This window comes from Mizuhopecten yessoensis, unplaced genomic scaffold (genome assembly GCF_002113885.1).
Source record: "Mizuhopecten yessoensis strain PY_sf001 unplaced genomic scaffold, ASM211388v2 scaffold6277, whole genome shotgun sequence".
Taxonomy (NCBI): Eukaryota; Metazoa; Mollusca; class Bivalvia; order Pectinida; family Pectinidae; genus Mizuhopecten; species Mizuhopecten yessoensis.
Window position 1 is genome coordinate 255,728 of NW_018406469.1, and position 21,367 is coordinate 277,094.

The 21,367-nt window shown below is 37.7% G+C and overlaps 3 protein-coding genes across 5 annotated transcripts in view; 1 reads left to right on the forward strand and 2 right to left on the reverse strand.

The window, feature by feature from the left end:
• The window catches only part of LOC110451884 (SLIT-ROBO Rho GTPase-activating protein 1-like), a 118,591-nt gene extending 117,480 nt beyond the window's left edge, over window positions 1-1,111 (reverse strand). Inside the window, exon 1 of the mRNA XM_021500109.1 lies at window positions 929-1,111. Within this exon, the coding sequence (XP_021355784.1) occupies window positions 929-995 (67 nt within the window). The 5' untranslated portion in view covers window positions 996-1,111. The remainder of the gene's footprint in view (window positions 1-928) is intronic.
• A 150-nt stretch (window positions 1,112-1,261) lies between these two features.
• LOC110451886 (protein FAM72A-like) lies at window positions 1,262-10,587 on the forward strand. Its single transcript, XM_021500114.1, has 4 exons — window positions 1,262-1,555; window positions 6,276-6,353; window positions 7,910-8,034; window positions 8,814-10,587. Exons 1-4 carry the CDS (start codon window positions 1,383-1,385, stop codon window positions 8,897-8,899), a joined length of 462 nt encoding a protein of 153 aa, XP_021355789.1. The 5' UTR covers window positions 1,262-1,382; the 3' UTR covers window positions 8,900-10,587.
• A 222-nt stretch (window positions 10,588-10,809) lies between these two features.
• The window catches only part of LOC110451885 (cilia- and flagella-associated protein 54-like), a 70,341-nt gene continuing 59,783 nt past the window's right edge, over window positions 10,810-21,367 (reverse strand). For 2 of the 3 annotated variants that reach the window (XM_021500113.1, XM_021500111.1), the window contains 7 exons: window positions 20,415-20,694; window positions 19,691-19,816; window positions 18,706-19,366; window positions 18,156-18,309; window positions 17,700-17,717; window positions 14,272-14,442; window positions 10,810-11,894 (listed from right to left, as the gene is read on the reverse strand). In XM_021500113.1, coding sequence (XP_021355788.1) covers window positions 11,772-11,894; window positions 14,272-14,442; window positions 17,700-17,717; window positions 18,156-18,309; window positions 18,706-19,366; window positions 19,691-19,816; window positions 20,415-20,694 — 1,533 coding nt within the window. In that variant the 3' untranslated portion in view covers window positions 10,810-11,771. The remainder of the gene's footprint in view (window positions 11,895-14,271; window positions 14,443-17,699; window positions 17,718-18,155; window positions 18,310-18,705; window positions 19,367-19,690; window positions 19,817-20,414; window positions 20,695-21,367) is intronic. The other variant, XM_021500112.1, reaches the window with a different exon arrangement.

The following is a 21,367-nucleotide window of genomic DNA, read 5'->3' on the forward strand; positions in this document are numbered from 1 at the left end:
TGATAGATCTAGAGAAACAGGAAGTGTTCAATTGATTCTATGTAAATTATGTTGAATTTATTTACAAACATGCAATAAACGTATAACAATTCAGTGATCAAGGATTTGTTTTGAGATTCAAGGTCATTTAAAATAGATTAAAAATCTATAAAACACTTCCACACAGACCTACTGTATTGTATCACTCATTTGTTGAATCCACTGAGTGAAGGCAACCTTCAAGGCTGACTTTAAAAGGTTGAAGTCAGCTTCCTCATTCCTTAAAGATATCTTTTCAGCAGCCAAACTTTAACAACATATCATTACCCATTACTAATAGGCATAAAATAAATGTCTTTATTTTAAAAATTATGAGTCATTAAACCTTAAAAAAAAATATTATGCAGCATTATATAAGTTGATTTGGTCCTCGTTTGTAGGTTAATCGTCAAATTGTTTTTGCCGTACCAAACTCCTGTCAACTCTTACAGCGACTCAGATATTTATGTAGCGAAATGAGGTAACTATAAGTTTAATATTTCTCTGATAACAACACAAGAATGTGTACTGGATTGTCCCAAACGAATAGGACATTGTGTACTTTGCTTACCACATGGATCGTAAACTGATTTTATAGCAGACGAATTAGTAGCACGAGCGGACACCTTGGGGTCACACGGGGTCACATATGTCAATAACGTCACGGTTCGCCGAACAAAAACGGAAGCATTAAGGTGATGATATGATGCCGGTGTTGACAATGACATCCACCCCTCTTTCCGCATCGGAAGTAACTGTAGTTACAAACGAGTAATAAATCCGGGGTCTCCCAGGAAGGAAAGAGACGTGAGCACTGTCTCAGACGACCGAACAAATGACATAACCATCGCATGTGTAGCGATACTTTATATCAGCAATGTTCACTTAATTGTTCTTTTATTTTACTTACCCCTCGAATGATAATCGAATTCCAGCGCCAGTTCTTTTTCCTTTTTGGCTTTCCTTTCGGTTGCCATGTCTTTATTCGGGTAGATCCTTAGCTGTCAGTTGTGCACATAAAACATATCCTTACCGATCATCACTTCTCGAGCTACCCGAAAAAGGTCAACTACAGCATTGTGGGTAACATGGAAATCTCGTGATGCAATCCGGGATAACACGAGAGCGCACTTGCTTAGAAACAACATTGCCGATCAGCCAATCAGAATCCATTTAACAAATTTGACAGCTGACGTAAAACCAATGAGAACCCAGTTTTCAGATGTAAACATACGCCACATGTACGTAGTCAGACGCCGGTTTTACGCATGAAACAGTGCTGTACCAAATATATAGTTATTACAGCCATTGATCAGAATTCTCTGTAAGCTACGGAAACTTCTTCCAGCTTAAATCATTACAATATGAGTGACAACGCACAGAAAGTTGACAACGTTGCCCCATCTTTCAGACGTAAACAAGTGTTCATCCTTGATTGTGCCTACTGTGATTCTACTATTTGTAGACGGGCGATGAGGGCAGTGCTTTTGGCAGATTCGCAAACTGAACTTTTCTCAACTGATATTCAAGAAGAAGGGTGAGTAAAAATTAAACAAGCCAGGGAGATAAAGGTTGCGAGCGTGCACTGGCCTGGCATATGCACGTGCTGAAAAAAAAACAGACCATTGAAAAGCAGACGACATTATAATGAAATTGCAAACAATCACAGGTACTCGTTTCTAAGTAGCCAGATTTTCCTCTTGCCCTGACACCAGACTTGGACATTTTGACAGATAGATGTCTGTTGCGGGACATCTATCTGTCAAAATGTCTAAGTCCGGTGTCCGGGCTAGAGGAAACCCTGGCTAGTTTCTAAGTGAAACACAATTTCTGCATACATATTTTTCTCTCTCATGCAATTTGACACAATTAGAAACGAACCCCTGTGAACATTTGTGTTAATACATTCGTGTAACAAAGGTCATTATCTTTTAATGTCACCATTAGGGATCAAACCTAGGACCTAGTTTGATCCTAGGCAGAGGCACTGCAAAAATAATGACGACATAAAGACATGAAGAATTTGGAAATACTGACAAAAATACTCAGTGTAATTCTCATCAGCACCATCTCAAAGCATTACAAGAGGCCCAGAGGGCCTGTATCGCTCACCTGGATACCTAAGCAATCATGGCAAACTGTTCTCAAAATGAGATCAAGGGAATATGCCAGACCCCAAGGCCAATCCTTGTAGCATAGCTATATTACATTTTTCATGCCCAGCAATTTTATGTATGGTTATGGGGTGGGGATCTCAACTGTTTCCAAGCTTTGACTCAGAAACGAGGTCCCTAGAGTTGTGGCCAGACCCCAGGATCGATTCTAATATTGTGACTGCATTTGTCTCTTTTTGCCAAGCATTTGTATATATAGTTTTGGGGTGGGGATCTCAACCGTTTCAAAGTTATGACCCAGGGGCCAAGTCTGCAAGGGTGGGGCAGACCCTGGGATCAATTCTAATGTCATGACTGCATTCGTCTCTTTATGCCCAACAATTGTATATATAGTTTTGGGGTGGGGATATTAACCATTTCAAAGTTATGACCCAGGGGTTAAGTCTCCAAGGGTGGGGCAGTCCCCAAGGCCAACCTGGAAGCATATGTGCAATCATCTCTTTATACTCAGCAATTGTATATATACGGTTATAGGGTGGGGCTCTCAACTGTTTCCAAGCTGTGACTAAGAAACTAGGTCCCTAGGGGTTCGGTCAGACCCCAGGGTCTATTCTGATATCATGATTGCATTCGTCTCTTTATGCCCAGCATTTGTATATATAGTTTTGGGGTGGGGATCTCAACCGTTTTAAAGTTATGGCCCAGGGACTATGTCTCCAAGGGTGGGGCCAGACCCTAGGGACATCCTGGAAGCAAATGTGCATTCTTCTCTTTATACTCAGCAATTGTATATATGGTTATATGGTGGGGATCTCAACCATTTCCAAGTAATACATTTTATTGGCCCCACCCCTTAGCCCGGGGGGTCAGCCCCACCATTTGTACAATTTTGAATCCCTGCCTCCCATGAATACTTCCGACCAAATATGATCAATATCCATGGCATAGTTCTGCAGAAGAAGTCATTTATAGCAATATAACCAAATTGCCCCCTTTTGGCCCCGCCCCTCAGCCCCCTGGGGGGTCAGCCCAACCGTTTGTACAATTTTGAATCTCCACCACCTAGAGATGCTTCCAGTCAAATAAGGTTGATATCCATCACTTAGTTCCAGAGAAGAAGTCACTTAAAGCAGTATAGCCAAATACCCTTTTTGGCCCTGCCCCTCAGCCCCCTGGGGGGTCAGCCACACCATTTGTACAATTTTAAATCCCTGCCTCCCAGGAATGCTTTTGATCAAATATGATTGATATCCAGTGCACAGTTCTACAGAAGAAGTCGTTTGTAGCAATATAGCCAAATTGCCCCCTTTTGGCCCCGCCCCTTAGCCCCCTGGGGAGTCAGCCCCACCATTTGTACAATTTTTAATCACCATCACCTAGGGATGCTTCCAGTCAAATATGGTTGATATCCACTTCTTAGTTCCAGAGAAGAAGTCGCTTAAAGCAGTATAGCCAAATACCCTTTTTGACCCTGCCCCTCAGCCCCCTGGGGGGTCAGCCACACCATTTGTACAATTTTAAATCCCTGCCTCCCAGGAATGCTTTTGATCAAATATGATTGATATCCAGTGCACAGTTCTACAGAAGAAGTCGTTTGTAGCAATATAGCCAAATTTCCCCCTTTTGGCCCCCGCCCCTAAGCCCCCTGGGGAGTCAGCCCCACCATTTGTACAGTTTTTAATCACCACCACCTAGGGATGCTTCCAGTCAAATATGGTTGATATCCACTTCTTCGTTTCAGAGAAGAAGTTGCTTAAAGCAATATGGGCGAATTGACCCCTTTTGGCCCCGCCCCTCAGCCCCCTGGGGGGTTAGCCCCACCATTTGTACAATTTTGAATCCCCACCACCTTGGGATGCTTCCAGTCAAATTTAGTTCAATTCCAACCAGTAGTTAAGAAGAAGAAGTCGTTTAAAGAAATTGTTGACGTACGGACGGACGAACGACGGATGCCACGGTATGGCATAAGCTCACCTTGGTCCTTCGGACCAGGCGAGCTAATAATGTCACTGGTTAAATACCAGGCACTTCCTGGCTCAAAGAACTTCGATTTTTGTTTCGACCAAAGGGGTTCATTACAAACGTCTTATTCTGTCTTTGCATATTTCAGAGTTATCTTCTCAAGAAGTGTGAGCAGGTATTGATTGTTACGTCATTGGTCTGTGTGAGAAAACTACGTTGTTTTCTCAAAAATTGATGAAGTTACTCTCACAAACAAATGATGTAACAATCAATACCTGCTCACAAGAGCAGATAACTCAATATGCAAAGATGGAATTCAGGGTCACATCACACCGTGTACATTTAGGTGTGTTGTGACCCATAGCAGATATGTGTATAAGACATTTGTAACAATACCCTGTGCTTCGATTTAGCTAGTAAACCAGAGTGGATGTATTGCCTTGTTACAATAATAATAGTAGATTTTTTTCAAAATCTGCTGAGTTTTATTTATATGAAACTGTGTACCAAGCATGATTTATCTAGATATATTTACCCCCCACCACAACATGGACAGGAATATGGTTAATGCCCTGTCCACTCATCTATCGAAAGCATTGTCCACAGCATATCTTCTACGTTGATTCACCAAACTTGGTATTATCGTACATCTTGGAAAGGGGGATTGTACAAGTGTTAGACCAATCAAACTTGGACCGTAGATGCATCTTAGGTAGTACTTTTCAACCCATGCATCAAATGATGGATGCAGCCTACCTTTCATGGTCCATTGACTTTGTCAGCATCTCCACCAACATAAAGATTTTTGCGCTTAAGTAAAGTTTCTGGGCCCACTTGTATAAAACATCTCAACTCTTGAGATTTCCTCAAGTCTAAGATTTCCCATAGACAATACATTGCTTGAGATTTTCCTTAACTTTGAGATGTTTTAAACAAGTGGGCCCTGATATGTGCATTGATTGTCAAATGGCTTGAATGGCTTGTTATTGTTGTAGGGAGTTATCATAACCTGTACATACATAGACTACATATGAATGCTTAGCATAAACTGGTAATGAATTGTCTTTGAAGATAAATGTTGCTTATTTGAGACAAGTTAAAAAAAACACTTACAACTTCACTCTAAATTGACATTGCCACAAGACGAACATCATGTTCAGCAGGGTAAAGGGAGACAATTCTTTGAAAAAAAGTTGATTGGTACATGTATAAAAAAAAAAGCTAACTTAGGGTGATATATATAAAATATGAAATAAAAATCCATGTTTTTCAAGCAAAAATGTTTTAAAAAAAACAAATTGCAAGTTAATGAAATGACAAAAAAATGAATAAACACTCCTTTTAAAGAGTTTGGTATGTGAAGTAGCACGTTTTTCTTAAAAAGGTTAATTATAAGTTTATAAAATAATCACTGAAAAATTGATCTATTGACTTGCATTAAAACTAAACTACAGGTTGTGCAGTATTTGTATTAATGTTACCATATCAAATAGATAAACTGCAGGGGATGCCAAACATATGACAGATATGTCTTGTGTACCTCATTATTATTCAGTGTTGGGTACAACTAGCACTTACTACGTCCCGAATATTTTTACTGTTTAGGGCATGTATACAACAGGAAATGAGTTTCCACCCATAAAGTTCAGTTCTAAAGTATGGCTAACTATAAGTATACATGTATCTATACCAGTGTTGGCACTATCCTTTCTTTAATATAATGTCATACTATCTATAAATCAAGAGATATCTTTAAAGTGTTTCAAATTCTTTTACTCATTGGTTTAACAATTGGTGGTTTAATTTGCAATTAATATCTAGAGATAGGGACTGGCTATATAGCTACCTGCCCCTAGTTTTTATGAAGAATTTCCCGGCTGCATTTTACTACTAGCTTATCTCCCCTTAGTTTGAGAATCGGACATGTATGCAAGTGATCAAAATTATTAGATTTTTTTTAATAATTCAATATTCTAGAGACAGGGTCGGTCTAACCTTGCCTGCACAGTAAATAAGTAACCTGGTCTGTTTGTTAATAAGTAAATAACATTATAAAGGACATTTATTCAGAAGTTATCTGTGGAGAAAGGTAGTACTGCTTGTAGTGTTTAACAAATTTGTTCAACACTGTGACAGTTTGAACCAACAAAATAAGATCTGTTTACCATGTTGTTGTTTCAGCGCTGTGGACATGACAGACGAGAAGTTTTATACAGACAACTGTGACTGTCTCATAGAACATATGGCATGTACAGCATGGTATGTATATATATCAAAACTTTGTCGGTAACAATTTTTAGAATTTTTTCTTGGCTTTTAAAAACTATGTACTTAAGAGGAGCTTATATACTGTTTTGCACTGATTCATTCATCTCTCCTGATTAATTTGCTTATTACGCCTAGTTATAGTGCAGCCACCTTTATAAATTTATGTATACTGTCGAAAGTGGCTGGATTAATTGTAAAACAGCTGGATCACTGTGACACTTCCAAGCAGAATTAGGCAAATCTGTTCCTCCTAAACACAGACACATGGTGGCTTTATTGACAAGGCTCAACAACATATCTTTTAAGAAAAAAATAGGAAGTACATCAAGTCACCTGTATCATTTTAGTGATCGACTTGGGGCACATAAATAAAGCCTGTTATCTCCTCCATTTTCATTATTTGGTTTCTTCAACACATTCCAACAGTTCCATATTTAGAAATGCAGCTTTCTCCCTCTACTGTTTAGTCTACTGACTTTACCTCTCTGACTTACATGGTGTTTACAATTTTATTATTGCATCAGTTTCGTGCGATTCAGTGGTAACAATTTTGTTGAGTAACATACATTTTCTATCCGATTCGGTGGTAATGTTGTTGGGTCACATACATTTTCTATCCGATTCAGTGGTAATGTTGTTGGGTAACTTACATTTTCTATCCGATTCATTGGTAATGTTGTTGGGTAACATACATTTTCTATCCGATTCAGTGGTAATGTTGTTGGGTAACATACATTCTCTATCCGATTCAGTGGTAATGTTGTTGAGTAACATACATTTTCTATCCAATTCAGTGGTAATGTTGTTGAGTAACATACATTTTCTATCCAATTCAGTGGTAATGTTGTTGGGTAACATACATTTTCTATCCTATTCAGTGGTAATGTTGTTGGGTAACATACATTTGCTATCCGATTCAGTGGTAATGTTGTTGGGTAACATTCATTTTCTATCCGATTCAGTGGTAATGTTGTTGGGTAACATCCATTTTCTATCCGATTCAGTGGTAATGTTGTTGGGTAACATCCATTTTCTATCCGATTCAGTGGTAATGTTGTTGAGTAACATACATTTTCTATCCAATTCAGTGGTAATGTTGTTGAGTAACATACATTTTCTATCCAATTCAGTGGTAATGTTGTTGAGTAACATACATTTTCTATCCAATTCAGTGGTAATGTTGTTGGGTAACATACATTTTCTATCCTATTCAGTGGTAATGTTGTTGGGTAACATACATTTGCTATCCGATTCAGTGGTAATGTTGTTGGGTAACATCCATTTTCTATCCGATTCAGTGGTAATGTTGTTGGGTACCATACATTTTCTATCCGATTCAGTGGTAATGTTGTTAGGTAACATACATTTTCTTTCCGATTCAGTGGTAATGTTGTTGGGTAACATACATTTGCTATCCGATTCAGTGGTAATGTTGTTGGGTAACATACTTTTTCTATCCGATTCAGTGGTAATGTTGTTGGGTACCATACATTTTCTATCCGATTCAGTGGTAATGTTGTGTAACATACATTTTCTATCCGATTCAGTGGTAATGTTGTTGGGTACCATATTCGGATGCCCTGTATAAAGTGCATCAAGTCCTGTAACAACGGCCACATGTGGATGTTCTACAGACACGCCATCACACCCAAGGACAGACTCAACACACAAGGTCAGTATTGATAAACCAACCATATCAAACAACTTCACCAAATCTCTCATACATAACCGTCACTTCACAATGTTTCCTACATGCTACTCTGTATACATGTCTGACCAGATCAATTGTTTGTACATGTATTTGTTAGGATACAGTCTCAAGATGACGAACTGTAAAGGTGTTTTTTTTTGTGAGGTTCTAATTATTCAAAACTTTTGCGGAAATATTTTTTTCCACAAAAAACTACAATAAATAGGAAATTACTCCATCTTCATCATAGTTCATTGTGCCATGGCCACTAGACTTGGAGGCTGTTAAATAGGTCATGCGAAATTGATCATTTTTCACAACTCTGTGAAAATTAAGCACCACTAAAAAAGGACTTTTACAGTGCAGTTGACAACTACATGTGCTTGCGATTGTTGATGAATATATACATATATATAGTCTTGAAATTCTCTTTATTTGTATATCAATAATAATGTGTCTCCTTCCATCCCACTTATACTTGATTTTTAAGCATTCAATGAATTTTGAGTAAGTACTGTTTTGCAAATGGAATTATGCTAAAACAACAAAGTGAAATAATATTTAAAATATGGTTGTAACTTTGACCTTATCAAACATGTTAATTAGAAAGTGTACTAAGGTACGGTGAAACACATACAAAAATAAGTAGTACTGCCATATATATATATATGTAGGAAGTTTAGAAAGAACGTGAATGTTCAAAATACTGTCAAAAAGTTTGAGTTGTGGGGTGACACTTACTCTTTGCTATTCTTATACAGGGGAGAAGGTGATGGTGTGGGGTGACATTCCCACTGAGCACCACGACCATGCTGCTGGGATGCTGCAGGATGAGTGTTGTCGCTAGGTTACCACTAGAGGAGTTGTAACTAGGAAACCTCAGGATGAGTGTTGTCGCTAGAGAACTATGGGTCAAATGTTTTCTTTAAGGAACCACAGGATGGGTGTTGTCACTAGGAAACCTCAGGATGAGTTGTAACTAGAAAACCTCAGGACAAGTTGTAACTAGGAAACCTCAGGATGAGTGTTGTCGCTAGAGAACTATGGGTCAAGTGTTTTCTTTAAGGAACCACAGGATGGGTGTTGTCACTAGGTTACCACAGGAGGAGTTGTCACAAGGGAACCTCAGGACAAATTGCAACCTCAGGATGAATGTTGTCGCTAGAGAACTATGGATCAAGTGCTTTCTCTAAGGAACCACATGAGGAGTATTGTCGCTAGGAAACCTCAGGACAAGTTGTTACCACAGGACAGAACCTCAGAATTAGTGTTGTAACATGGTAACTACAGGATGAGTGTTGTCGCTAGGTAACCACAGGACAAGTTGTCATAAGGGAACCTCAGGATGTGTTGTCACCAGGTAACCACTGGATGAGTTATCATTAGGGAACCTCAGGATGACTTTTGTAGCTAGGGAACCTCAGGATGACTGTTGTGGCTAGGTAACCAGAAGATAAGGTTCGTCACTTGGAAACCACTGTGTTACCTCCAGACAACTCTGATGAACAGTTCGAGTCTGGACACTCGAATCAGTAAAGGTGAACTAACTGGATCCCAACTCTAAGTTACAGATGGTGATCACAATTCAGACTGCTGATTGAACGAAAGTGCTTTTAACAAAGGATTTTTCCTGTTATATACCGATATCAGCTATTTGTTGGACTGCCTCTAGTTCTATTTAGAACAAACTACAAAATTTTGTGATAAGTTGGAGGCTGGTCTAATAACACTTTTATTTTTCACATGTTTTTCCTGCTAGTTCTATTTATTTTGTTGTTTTTCATAATGTGTTACATTAAGTCATCAGGTCAGGCAAAAGAGGCCAGGCAAAAACTTAATCAGACTATGATGACACGAGGTACTTTTCCGGTGACATTTATTTACAATTCTACATCTTTATTTCATAGTAATGAGCACAGCGAATGAGCTCCAGAGTCATGTGAAAAATAAACTCACTAATACGTAGTTTTGTCAGATCTTGATGCAGAGGAAACACTTGCATTGTGTAGTGTTAAGGAACTTTTAACTTATTACATTGAGAGTAAAATGTATTTTTGTTAAAATTACAGCATTCATAGCTTAAAAATATGTTTGTATACTGAACTACACTTGTACTGGCATAATATATATAAACTGAATTTTATTATAGTAAAAGCAAGTCTGTAGGTGTGTGATGATACTTTCCAATGACTTGAGTTACCTCCCCTAATTTGTGTTGTAAATATTAGCTCCTAAGGACATTTTTTTGGATAAATTCAGTGTTTGCTTAAAAAAATATTATGCCATAAATATGTAAAATTGCATTTTTACTGACAATAAGTCTGTACTATGTATTATGCCAAAGCCCTTTTTACTGTATCAATGTTAACAAAAAGATCCAGATGACCCAAGAATCTGTTGTGTCTATGGGCAAAATGTATTACAATGTTTTACGCTCACGTGATAACGTCTGAAAGTGTGATTTCATATTAAGTGTGATTGTAGAAAACATGTTTACAAGGCCTCAACTAGTTCTTTCTAAATCATTTTTAAGGACTGATCTTTGTTGTTTGTGTATGAATGGTAGACAGAATACATGTACTACTATTTTCATTTTTTGTTTGTGTGTGCATTGGTGTTTGTTGTGTCGGGTGTTCATTAATATGAGAATTTTTAGCCTGTTTTGTACCCTTGTAAACAAAAATACTTGATGCTGTAATTGTTGTATAACATTTCTGTGCTACTGTTAGTTTACAAATACAAGCAAGAGTTGATATAAAGATTTTGGAATGAGTTCCAATATATTGTTTATTGAAAATAAATTATTACAAAAAGTATTTTTATTGGAGTTTTGATGTTACAAAATATTTAAAAATAAAATAATTCTAAACATTTGATAGTCGATACATTATGAATACTTGACAGTGGTATACAGTATTTAAGTAGCTCATAAACAAGAGCGTTAACTGTATTCTAGGGTCCTGTTGGTTTGCCTAGCAATGTACCAAAACTGTATCATACATTCAAACTTTAGCGCTAACGGTCCGGTCCATAAATGCCCAAGCCGTGACAACATGTCTAGCTGGTTGTTAAGGATTAACTCGAGACATGTATACAACATATAGCTTAGAGCACTGGGTATCCTGCCTTATAAAAGATCATAATATTTATAGCAGCCCCTTTGACGGGTAGTTTAAGTTCTCCAGTACTATTAATCAGCTATCAATGGACGGAATACATTTAACAAATACATTTACACTTCAATTCAATAATATCTTTTTAACAGCATAAAAACCTACATCATCATAAAATACATATTAATAGGATAATGACCATATATATATACAAATCAATGGAATAAAACAATATTCATAACTTAACTTTTTTCTATCACAGATTTCAACATCTTGTATCATCTTTCTTATATAGATATGCAATACTGTAGAAAAGATGCAAATCACACAAAAGGCAGTAGTATAGTGGATGGATATCAATTAATGGAAGCAAAGCAATCTTTTCATAGTCTTTCTATCACAGTTTTAAATCATTAATGTAGTTCAATAATATCACAATTTTGGAAAGTTCTAAGCACAAATGACAGAATTCAATCACAGTAACATGTAGGGAACGACCTTCAGTATTCATTGAAAAATGTCCCCAGGACTTGATGACACTGAACAGCCACTGGACCACTGAGTCTTGATAATCTTCAGTCATCAATGGAAGGTCACTATAACGTCTTAGGACTTGATGACCTTGAGAAGCCACTGGACGATGTCAGTGCCTTGAGCCGTGTAGCCAAAGCTCGGGTCAAATAGACTCTCTAAAGCTGCAATGTTCTTTTTCGTCACCTCAAATGGCAGCTGAGGATAAAATAAGAAATTTTGTGATGGAGTAGGTACATGCATGCTGATTCACCGTATCATTTTTCAGAAAACGTGTTGCCACTGATTGTATCCAACTGTTTCTGACCGATACATGCAGCGAAACCATATACAATGGTCAAATTTTCAGGTATATATACATTTTGCTTTTAGGCATAGAGGAGTTTGTGTATTCAATGAGTCACAATTTCATTTTATGCATCAAAATACATATCATATTTCTCCTAAGGTGTTTATAGCAATGTTTTTAAAATTGGACTATTACAAAGTCATTAGAATTTTTAATCGTGTTTTCTGATTCTATACAAAAAATCACTTTACATTTTAATATAAGTAGTCTGCACAAGAAAAGATTAGGAGAATGCGAAGCATTAAAACTATAAGTACACTGATCAAACACATTGTTATTATAATTTAAAACAATCTGTCACTTTTGTTTCAGCTATGCCAGCATCTAGTTTTGCAATCTATTTTTTGGGAAAACATGAGGCTTGCTATTGTGAAATTCATAAGCATTTTTTGTGATGGTAGCATTGAATTGCATTGATTTTTGGCATTACGGTCTGTAAGAATGACACACTGCTTTGCTGGCAAAAAGAATATAGACTGTAAATGTCATATCAACACAGTTCAATTATTATATTTACCATTTCAAGAGTATTTCAACTCATTCACCCCTGAAATTCCATAATGAACTATTCCAACCTTTGAATTGGAAGAGTTCAAATATGTCTTCGGGGATGAATGAGTTAATATATCATAGAAATCAAAATGTGCTTGTTTAAATTCTGCATATAGTTCAAATTAGTGTATCGGGTATGCTTGTTCAATGTATAAAAATAACAGCCAATTTCCATAGAGGGTCAATGTTATAAATAATGTGACCATTATGACATTATGGCATTTACAGTCTTTATATAAATGTATCGGGAAGATTTGTTCCTGTATAACCAACCAGAACTTACTGTTAATACACCTACCTCTGTTGAAACCACTGATCCAGTCTCAGATTTGTCTGTTAATACACCTACCTCTGTTGAAACCACTGATCCAGTCTCAGATTTGTCTGTTTATACGCCTACCACTGTAGAAAGTACTGATCCAGTCTCAGATTTGTCTGTTAATTCCCCTACCTCTGTAGAAACCACTGATCCAGTCTCAGATTTGCCTGTTTATACGCCTACCTCTTTAGAAACCACTGATCCAGTCTCAGATTTGCCTGTTAATATGCCTACCTCAGTAGAAACCACTGATCCAGTCTCAGATTTGTCTGTTAATACCCCTACCTCTTTAGAAACCACTGATCCAGTCTCAGAGTTGTCTGTTAATACGCCTACCGCTGTAGAAACCACTGATCCAGTATAAGATTTGTCTGTTAATACACCTACCTCTGTAGAAACCCCTGATCCAGTCTCAGATTTGTCTGTTAATCCGCCTACCTCTGTAAAAACCACTGATCCAGTCGCAGATTTGTCTGCTAATACACCTACCTCTGTAGAAACCCCTGATCCAGTCTCAGATTTGTCTGATAATACACCTACCTCTGTAGAAACCCCTGATCCAGCCTCAGATTTGTCTGTTAATACGCCTACCGCTGTAGAAACCACTGATCCAGTATAAGATTTGTCTGTTAATACACCTCCCTCTGTAGAAACCACAGATCTAGTCTCAGATTTGTCTGTTAATTCCCCTACCTCTGTAGAAACCACAGATCCAGTCTCAGATTTGTCTGGTAATACACCTACCTCTGTAGAAACCATTGATCCAGTATCAGATTTGTCTGTTAATACACCTACCTCTGTAGAAACCACTGATCCAGTATCAGATTTGTCTGTTAATACACCTACCTCTTTAGAAACCACAGATCCAGTCTCAGATTTGTCTGTTAATACACCTACCTCTGTAGAAACCACAGATCCAGTCTCAGATTTGTCTGTTACTACGCCTACCTCTGTAGAAACCACTGATCCAGTCTCAGATTTGTCTGCTAATACACCTACCTCTGTAGAAACCACAGATCCAGTCTCAGATCTGTCTGTTAATACGCCTACCTCTGTAGAAACCACTGATCCAGTCTCAGATTTGTCTGTTAATACACCTGCCTCTGTAGAAACCACAGATCCAGTCTCAGATTTGTCTTTTAATACACCTCCCTCTGTAGAAACCACTGATCCAGTCTCAGATGTGTCTGCTAATACACCTACCTCTGTAGAAACCTCTGATCCAGTCTCAGATTTGTCTGTTAATACACCTTCCTCTGTAGAAACCCCTGATCCAGTCTCAGATTTGTCTGTTAATACACCACCTCTGTAGAAACCACTGATCCAGTCTCAGATGTGTCTGCTAATACACCTACCTCTGTAGAAACCACAGATCCAGTCTCAGATTTTTCTGTCTTCTCTGCTTTCTCTTTCTCTGCCTTTTCTGATTTCTCCTTCTCGGCTTTCTCCGACAATTCCCCGATGGAGTTGGCGTGGGGCAGACCAAGCAGGGTCTTTACATCATCCAAACACTGCTTCAGCAGGTTCTGACAAAATAATCATCACTTCTTTGTCACCACAAACACAATTTAAATCACATAAATTATGGTTTTGTCAACCACAAACACTGATGTAAATAGGTTTTGTTATTCATCACACATAACCAAGTTTTGTCTTCACAATTGCAGAAATTGTCATCAAAAACAGGTTGTGTGTCACAAACACAGATTCTGTCATCATAAACACAGATACACAGGTTTTTTCATCACAAAGATTCACTCAACACCTGTGCTTTATTAACAAGACATATTTAGGTTTCTTCTTTGAACAGACATCAGAAATTGAATGACATAAATCAAGAGCTGATAAATTTCCTAAATCCATGGCGTATTACCCAAGTCTATCACGAAAACATCATGACCTGTGTTTAATAAATCACCCTTGTCCTCGCTGCTACAACCAGCATGCTGATGGCCATGTTAGCTATACCAAGGATTGTAGAATTTATTGTAGTATCAAAATACATTGGACATGACTGCATTTCAAATTGGATATCACAATTTTTAAGCAAACAACTGGAAAACACATGGTTGTCCTGCTCCTTTACCCCATGTTACATAAGCTAACATACCCAACAACTGTCCGTTAATACCGATTCCACAACACATAGGCAACAAATGTCATTATACAACATTAGTACGACAGGAAACTTACATAAACTGACATACCCAACAACTGTCCGTTAATACCGATTCCACAACATGTAGGCAACAAATGTCATTATACAACATTAGTACGACAGGAAACTTACATAAGCTGACATACCCAACAACTGTCCATTAATAATTAATACCGATTCCACAACACATAGGCAACAAATGACAGAATACAACATTAGTACGACAGGAAACTTACAAAAACTGCCATACCCAACAACTGTCCGTTAATACCGATTCCACAACATGTAGGCAACAAATGACATTATACAACATTAGTACAACAGGAAACTTACATAAGCTGACATACCCAACAACTGTCTGTTAATACCGATTCCACAACACATAGGCAACAAATGACAGAATACAACATTAGTACGACAGGAAACTTACAAAAACTGCCATACCCAACAACTGTCCGTTAATACCGATTCCACAACACATAGGCAACAAATGACAGAATACAACATTAGTACGACAGGAAACTTCCATAAGCTGACATACCCAACAACTGTCCATTAATAATTAATACCGATTCCACAACACATAGGCAACAAATGACATAATACAACATTAGTACGACAGAAAACTTACATAAGCTGACATACCCAACAACTGTCTGTTAATACCGATTCCACAACACATAGGCAACAAATGACATTACACAACATTAGTACGACAGAAAACAGACATAAGCTGACATACCCAACAACTGTCTGTTAATACCGATTCCACAACACATAGGCAACAAATGACAGAATACAACATTAGTACGACAGGAAACTTACATAAGCTGACATACCCAACAACTGTCCGTAATACCGATTCCACAACACATACCCAACAAATGACATTATACAACATTAGTACGACAGAAAACCTACATAAGCTGACATACCCAACAACTGTCCATTAATACCGATTCCACAACACATAGGCAACAAATGACATTATACAACATTAGTCAACAGAAAACAGACATAAGCTGACATACCCAACAACTGTCCGTTAACACCCATTCCACAAAACATAGGCAACAAATGACATTATACAACATTAATACGACAGGAAACTTACATAAGCTGACATACCCAACAACCGTCCGTTAATACCGATTCCACAACACATAGTCAACAAATGACATTATACAACATTAGTCAACAGAAAACAGAAATAAGCTGACATACCCAACAACTGTCCGTAATACCGATTCCATAACACATCCCCAACAAATGACATTATACAACATTAGTACTACAGAAAACAGACATAAGCTGACATACCCAACAACTGTCCGTTAATACCGATTCCACAACATGTAGGCAACAAATGACATTATACAACATTAGTACGACAGGAAACTTACATAAGCTGACATACCCAACAACTGTCTGTTAATACCGATTCCACAACACATAGGCAACAAATGACAGAATACAACATTAGTACGACAGAAAACAGACATGTACACTTGATAGTGGGAAAGACATCCTTCCTGGGGTTAACATTACCATATTCCATCACCAAATGACATTTGACTAATTTGCATATGGACTCTTGTTATGAACACAATTTATTCCAGGTTCCCAGCATTGACACAATCTTATATATGACACACTGTCTGTACGGCCCGACACCAAACTTACCTCATTCTCAATGAGATCCTCAGGATCTACGAAATCCTTAGAGAACAAAAATCTACTGTATGACTGCTGTTTCAATGACATGTTGCTAACACATATAACCCCAAACAATCAGAGATTCTGATATACCGGTATTGAAATTCTCAACTACCTGGTATTAGCAATAAGCAGTGTTGTAAATATCATTTTTTGACACAATTATCCATAAAGAGTGTGTTTATTGTAAAAAGTAAATTAATGTATACCCTTACTCTAATACATATCATCGTCATAGAAAGACAAAAACTTGTGAATCCAACACTAGAAAGATCGATTCCTGTAGACATTGTGAACATTTCATTCATCATCGAGCTGACTGTGCGGTCCAAATATATTACATTCCGGCCACCTGGTGAAACTACACAATCAATTTGCTTTTACAGATGCAATGACAACGCAAACATGAAAATACGATAATGAAAACGTGAAGCATCTACACATGACGTGACACACATAAAAGCCAAATAAAAATTGTAAGCTTGTTTGTGTTCCCTCCAAGGACTGCACAAACACCCTGATCAATATGTAATTCGTCACTTAAGTGGGGAGGGGGGAGTGTCTTTTGAAATTACAAGAAATGGAGCAAGAAGGAAACAAATAACGCTGATAAAGGCTGAGGAAGTAACCTTATATTCATAAAAACATCAAACTGATGGATTTAACCCTTTCACCGCTGTATAGACCATAATGGACTCATCCATAGTAGAGTCTAGTGAAGTTACATAAGAGTGAAAGGGTTAAACAGGAAGACTTACAAAACTTCTACAGTAATGATGAGAGGATTTCAATTTCACTCTCACAAGTATGCTAGCCTCAACTCAGATAAAATAAATCAAAATACCAGCACCTGAAGCAAAATAGTGAAAGCGCTACAAAATGTGACTCGCCCCAAACCACTGTGCTTACCTCGATGGGAAGAAAGTCCTTTTGAAAAATCAGCATGCAATGTTAAACATTATACAACAAGAAATAACAAAATAACAGAGTAAAATGTGCTTTTAGAAGTGGCATGTGTTAAATTAACTCAATTTGTGTTAAATTTACTAAAACTGCAAGTGTGAAGTAACCTTCAAACTAGACAGAAATTTAATCCAGGCAAGTGTCTAAGATACTTACGAATGACCAATGTTGTCCAAAGGACAAGACTGTAGCTACGGAACTTATGTCCAATAAGTTCACTAAAACTACTAGACCTACACTGTATACTAGACTCTTTACACATTGTCCAATGTGGTCACTGACACTAGACTGTTGAGAGCATATCTATTTTGCTGCATTTGAAGATTATGAATTTGATGGACACTCGCATATATTTTCAATCATCACACTTCCAGCAGGTGTTTCAGCCTTATGTGTACTTACCTCAAGTCGCTCATCCCGTTCAACCTTTGGGGAAAGGGCCTTGATTCTCTGACCCTTTTTGGGTTTGGAGGCAGGGGTTGGAGAAGGTGCCACAAGATCCTTCTTCTTCTTCTCTACCAGGGAGATTTCTGCCCTCTGAGCCAGCACAGCCAACCTGCAGGGTAGAAAAACGGTATTTCATCACAGTGACTATTAAAGAAATGAAATGTTGTAAGCGAAGACAGAAATATAAGTTAATTTTTATCTCTTTACCATAACTCTAGCATCAGCTTAACACAGATGATGATCAGTTTTTATTGTTGAACAGTTTGAGCAAAGGTGAGATGTGACAGATTTTAACCTGTTGTGAAAACTGTCGACATTTACCTGTCAAGAGAGTAGCTGTGATATATTTACCTGTTGACAAGGTTGCTCTGCTGTGATAGATATAAATATATATTGCATTTGGTTGTAAGGCAGTCAAGCTGTGACAGACTTTCTTGTCATGAATACCACTTAACTTTGACAGACTTACTTATATTGAAGATCACTGAGCTGATGGCTGACTTACCTGTCATGAAGGTCGTTGAGCTGTGACAGGGACACCCACTGCACGCCCGGCTGACAAACAGAGCCCATTTTTTTATAAATGGCATGCATCAAAAGGATGCGCGATTCTGCCCCTGATGCTTCTGGGCTCTGGGGGTCATTCTCCTCCAGGGATGGCTGGTAGAACTGCAGTGCCACCTCCATGTCTGCAGGGGAGATAATTGGCTTATCTGAGGGCATGTAAGGCTTGATCACTGTCCCAGGAGGGAGCGGTGCCTCTCCAGGCTCTGCCACAGTTGCCATGACAATAGAATTGTCTGTGTCAACTGTGAGATTTGAAGTATAAGACTTGAAGGTCACATCGAGGTCATAATTGGTGTCAGTAGGGGGCAGCACCAGCTGTTCTGGGGGATAGATACCACAGCATTCTGACCTGTAGGCCTGGAGGTTGTTGGCTAGATAATCATGGATCTTGGTAAGTCGTCTGGACCACATTCCCGAGAACAGCATCGACCGGATCATGTCATGGTTCACAGTGGTGTCCGAGTGGGCATGACTGATGAAACCAAGATCAAACTCAGGAAGCTCCTCTTCCTCTGGATCTTTTTCCTTTCGGTTAGATTTGTGACTGGAAGCCGAGATCGTGGATGTGTTGCACAATCTCTGGAGTATACTCTGGTAGCCTGTCGATCACAAAATGTTATAGGTAACAAACTCATCCATTTGCCAACTAGCTAATCACAAGATGTCAGGTCATCGATTAGAATTCAATCTTTGTGATACATGTATATCAATCACAAGATATCAATACATAAATGCAGACAAAAGTCACAAATTTCCCCTTCTAGTAATCTATTTCTTCAATAATACCATAAAACAGTTTATGTAACAGAAAAGCTAAAATAAACGAGAAACAAATTTAGAAATTACATGATTTTCGTACATTTGTAATTTAAAAGGGTGTAACTCAATGATTGTAGTATGATAGATGAACACCTAGTACTGACCTAGGAAGTGTATCCAGCTGAGTTCCTTGGCTCCCTCCTGAGCCTTCATCACTTGCTCATCATAAGTATCAATATGCTTCACCTCATTGGCCTCTATCAGGGGAGCTAACTCTTCCTCTATTTGGCCTGTAAGTCAAGAAAGCGAGATAGTGAGGAAGTTAAACATTGTTACCTCATAATAAACAACTAAAATGGAGACATTTCCAAACTCTTTTGAATCTGAACGATTATCACTACATCAACTGTTCGGCTGTAATACACATATACTTATAAAATGATTCAATGGATTAGACTGTAAATGAATTATTTCTATGTGAACTGTTCCTTCACTGTTTTGTTTTTTTATCATAAACAAAGCTGTTTTTTTACACTATTATCTATCTCTGAATATATTTTGTTATCATTTTTCCATTAATGTCATTTTATTGTTTTATTGTTTTGTAGGTATTAAAATGTACATGGCAGGCAAATGTTTAATAGATAAACCTTAAGATAAATATAAGTTTGAAAAGGTTGTGATGTGTTTGGATTCAGATATTTTGTAACTCTTTGCCGTAGGTAAAACATGCATGTAAATACTGAAGACCATTTTCTTCTGTAATGTAATCAAACATATCATATTTGAATCATCAAACAGGATCGAGGCCTATATTGTTTCTGTCTTTCAAACTGATGAAATTCTTTTTAGTACTCAGTGTCTCCATATACAAACAACGCTACTTACTTTTATACACTTTCTTCCTTTCCCCGAGGACAAAGTCACTAACAAGATCAAGTGCTATAAACTCAGGAACCTGCTTCTGAGCATCGTCAGTAAGAGGCTGTGATGTGACGGAGGTGTCCCCGATGAGGAGAATGCGGGAGCGCTGGGCCTGACCCAAGGCCGCAGCACACCTAATAGCCGTCCAGGCTGCTCGCCTCTCCTTGTCTACATCCGCCATCTCATCTGGCTTATCGCCTTGTGACTTCATTGAGCTCTGTGTGCCTGAACGCTCTTTCTTACTCTGCAAGACCAAAACATTATTCAGATTCTGAACATTTTAACAACATTATGTACCCTCACTATTTAATACAAGCCTAGATCCACAACCTTAAATTTGACATATATACACTTTTTATATAAATTTTATGTACCGGTATGTTACTTTTTTAAATGTGAAATCTGTTGTGTGATATGAAACAGAGTTACCAATCAGAAGTTTTTGATGGAATGTTTTTTTCTGTTACAATTGAAATTAATTTTTAAACAATTCACTACAAATTCAGAATCAATGGATAAAATGATTACCACATGATAATCCAGTAAGTAAGTAATTTGTGTACTCATGAGCTATATGTGATAAAAGCATACACACCTGCCCAAGCAATTCAATTGCAAAACACACTGTGATTCAAGTATACACACTGATTTATAGCCATGTATATGGGATGCATATGAAATTAGAGCCAAATTACCCTGATCAGTGTACAAATGGCATTGTAATGATAGTATAGCCACACTTTAATGAATAGTAAATACATATGACATTATAATTTATAGCTATACTTCCATGAACAACATGACATAATATATAGCCATACTTCCATGAACAACATGACATTATATATAGCCACACTTCCATGAACAACATGACGTTATATATAGCCACACTTCCATGAACAACATGACATTATATA

Bases quoted from the DNA above. Each gene is read 5' to 3' on its own strand.
- LOC110451886 (XM_021500114.1), top strand. From the start codon at position 1,383: ATGAGTGACAACGCACAGAAAGTTGACAACGTTGCCCCATCTTTCAGA. The intron at 1,556-6,275 runs GTGAGTAAAAAT...TTGTTGTTTCAG, and splicing joins ACTGATATTCAAGAAGAAGG to CGCTGTGGACATGACAGACG. The intron at 6,354-7,909 runs GTATGTATATAT...TATCCGATTCAG, and splicing joins CATATGGCATGTACAGCATG to TGGTAATGTTGTTGGGTACC.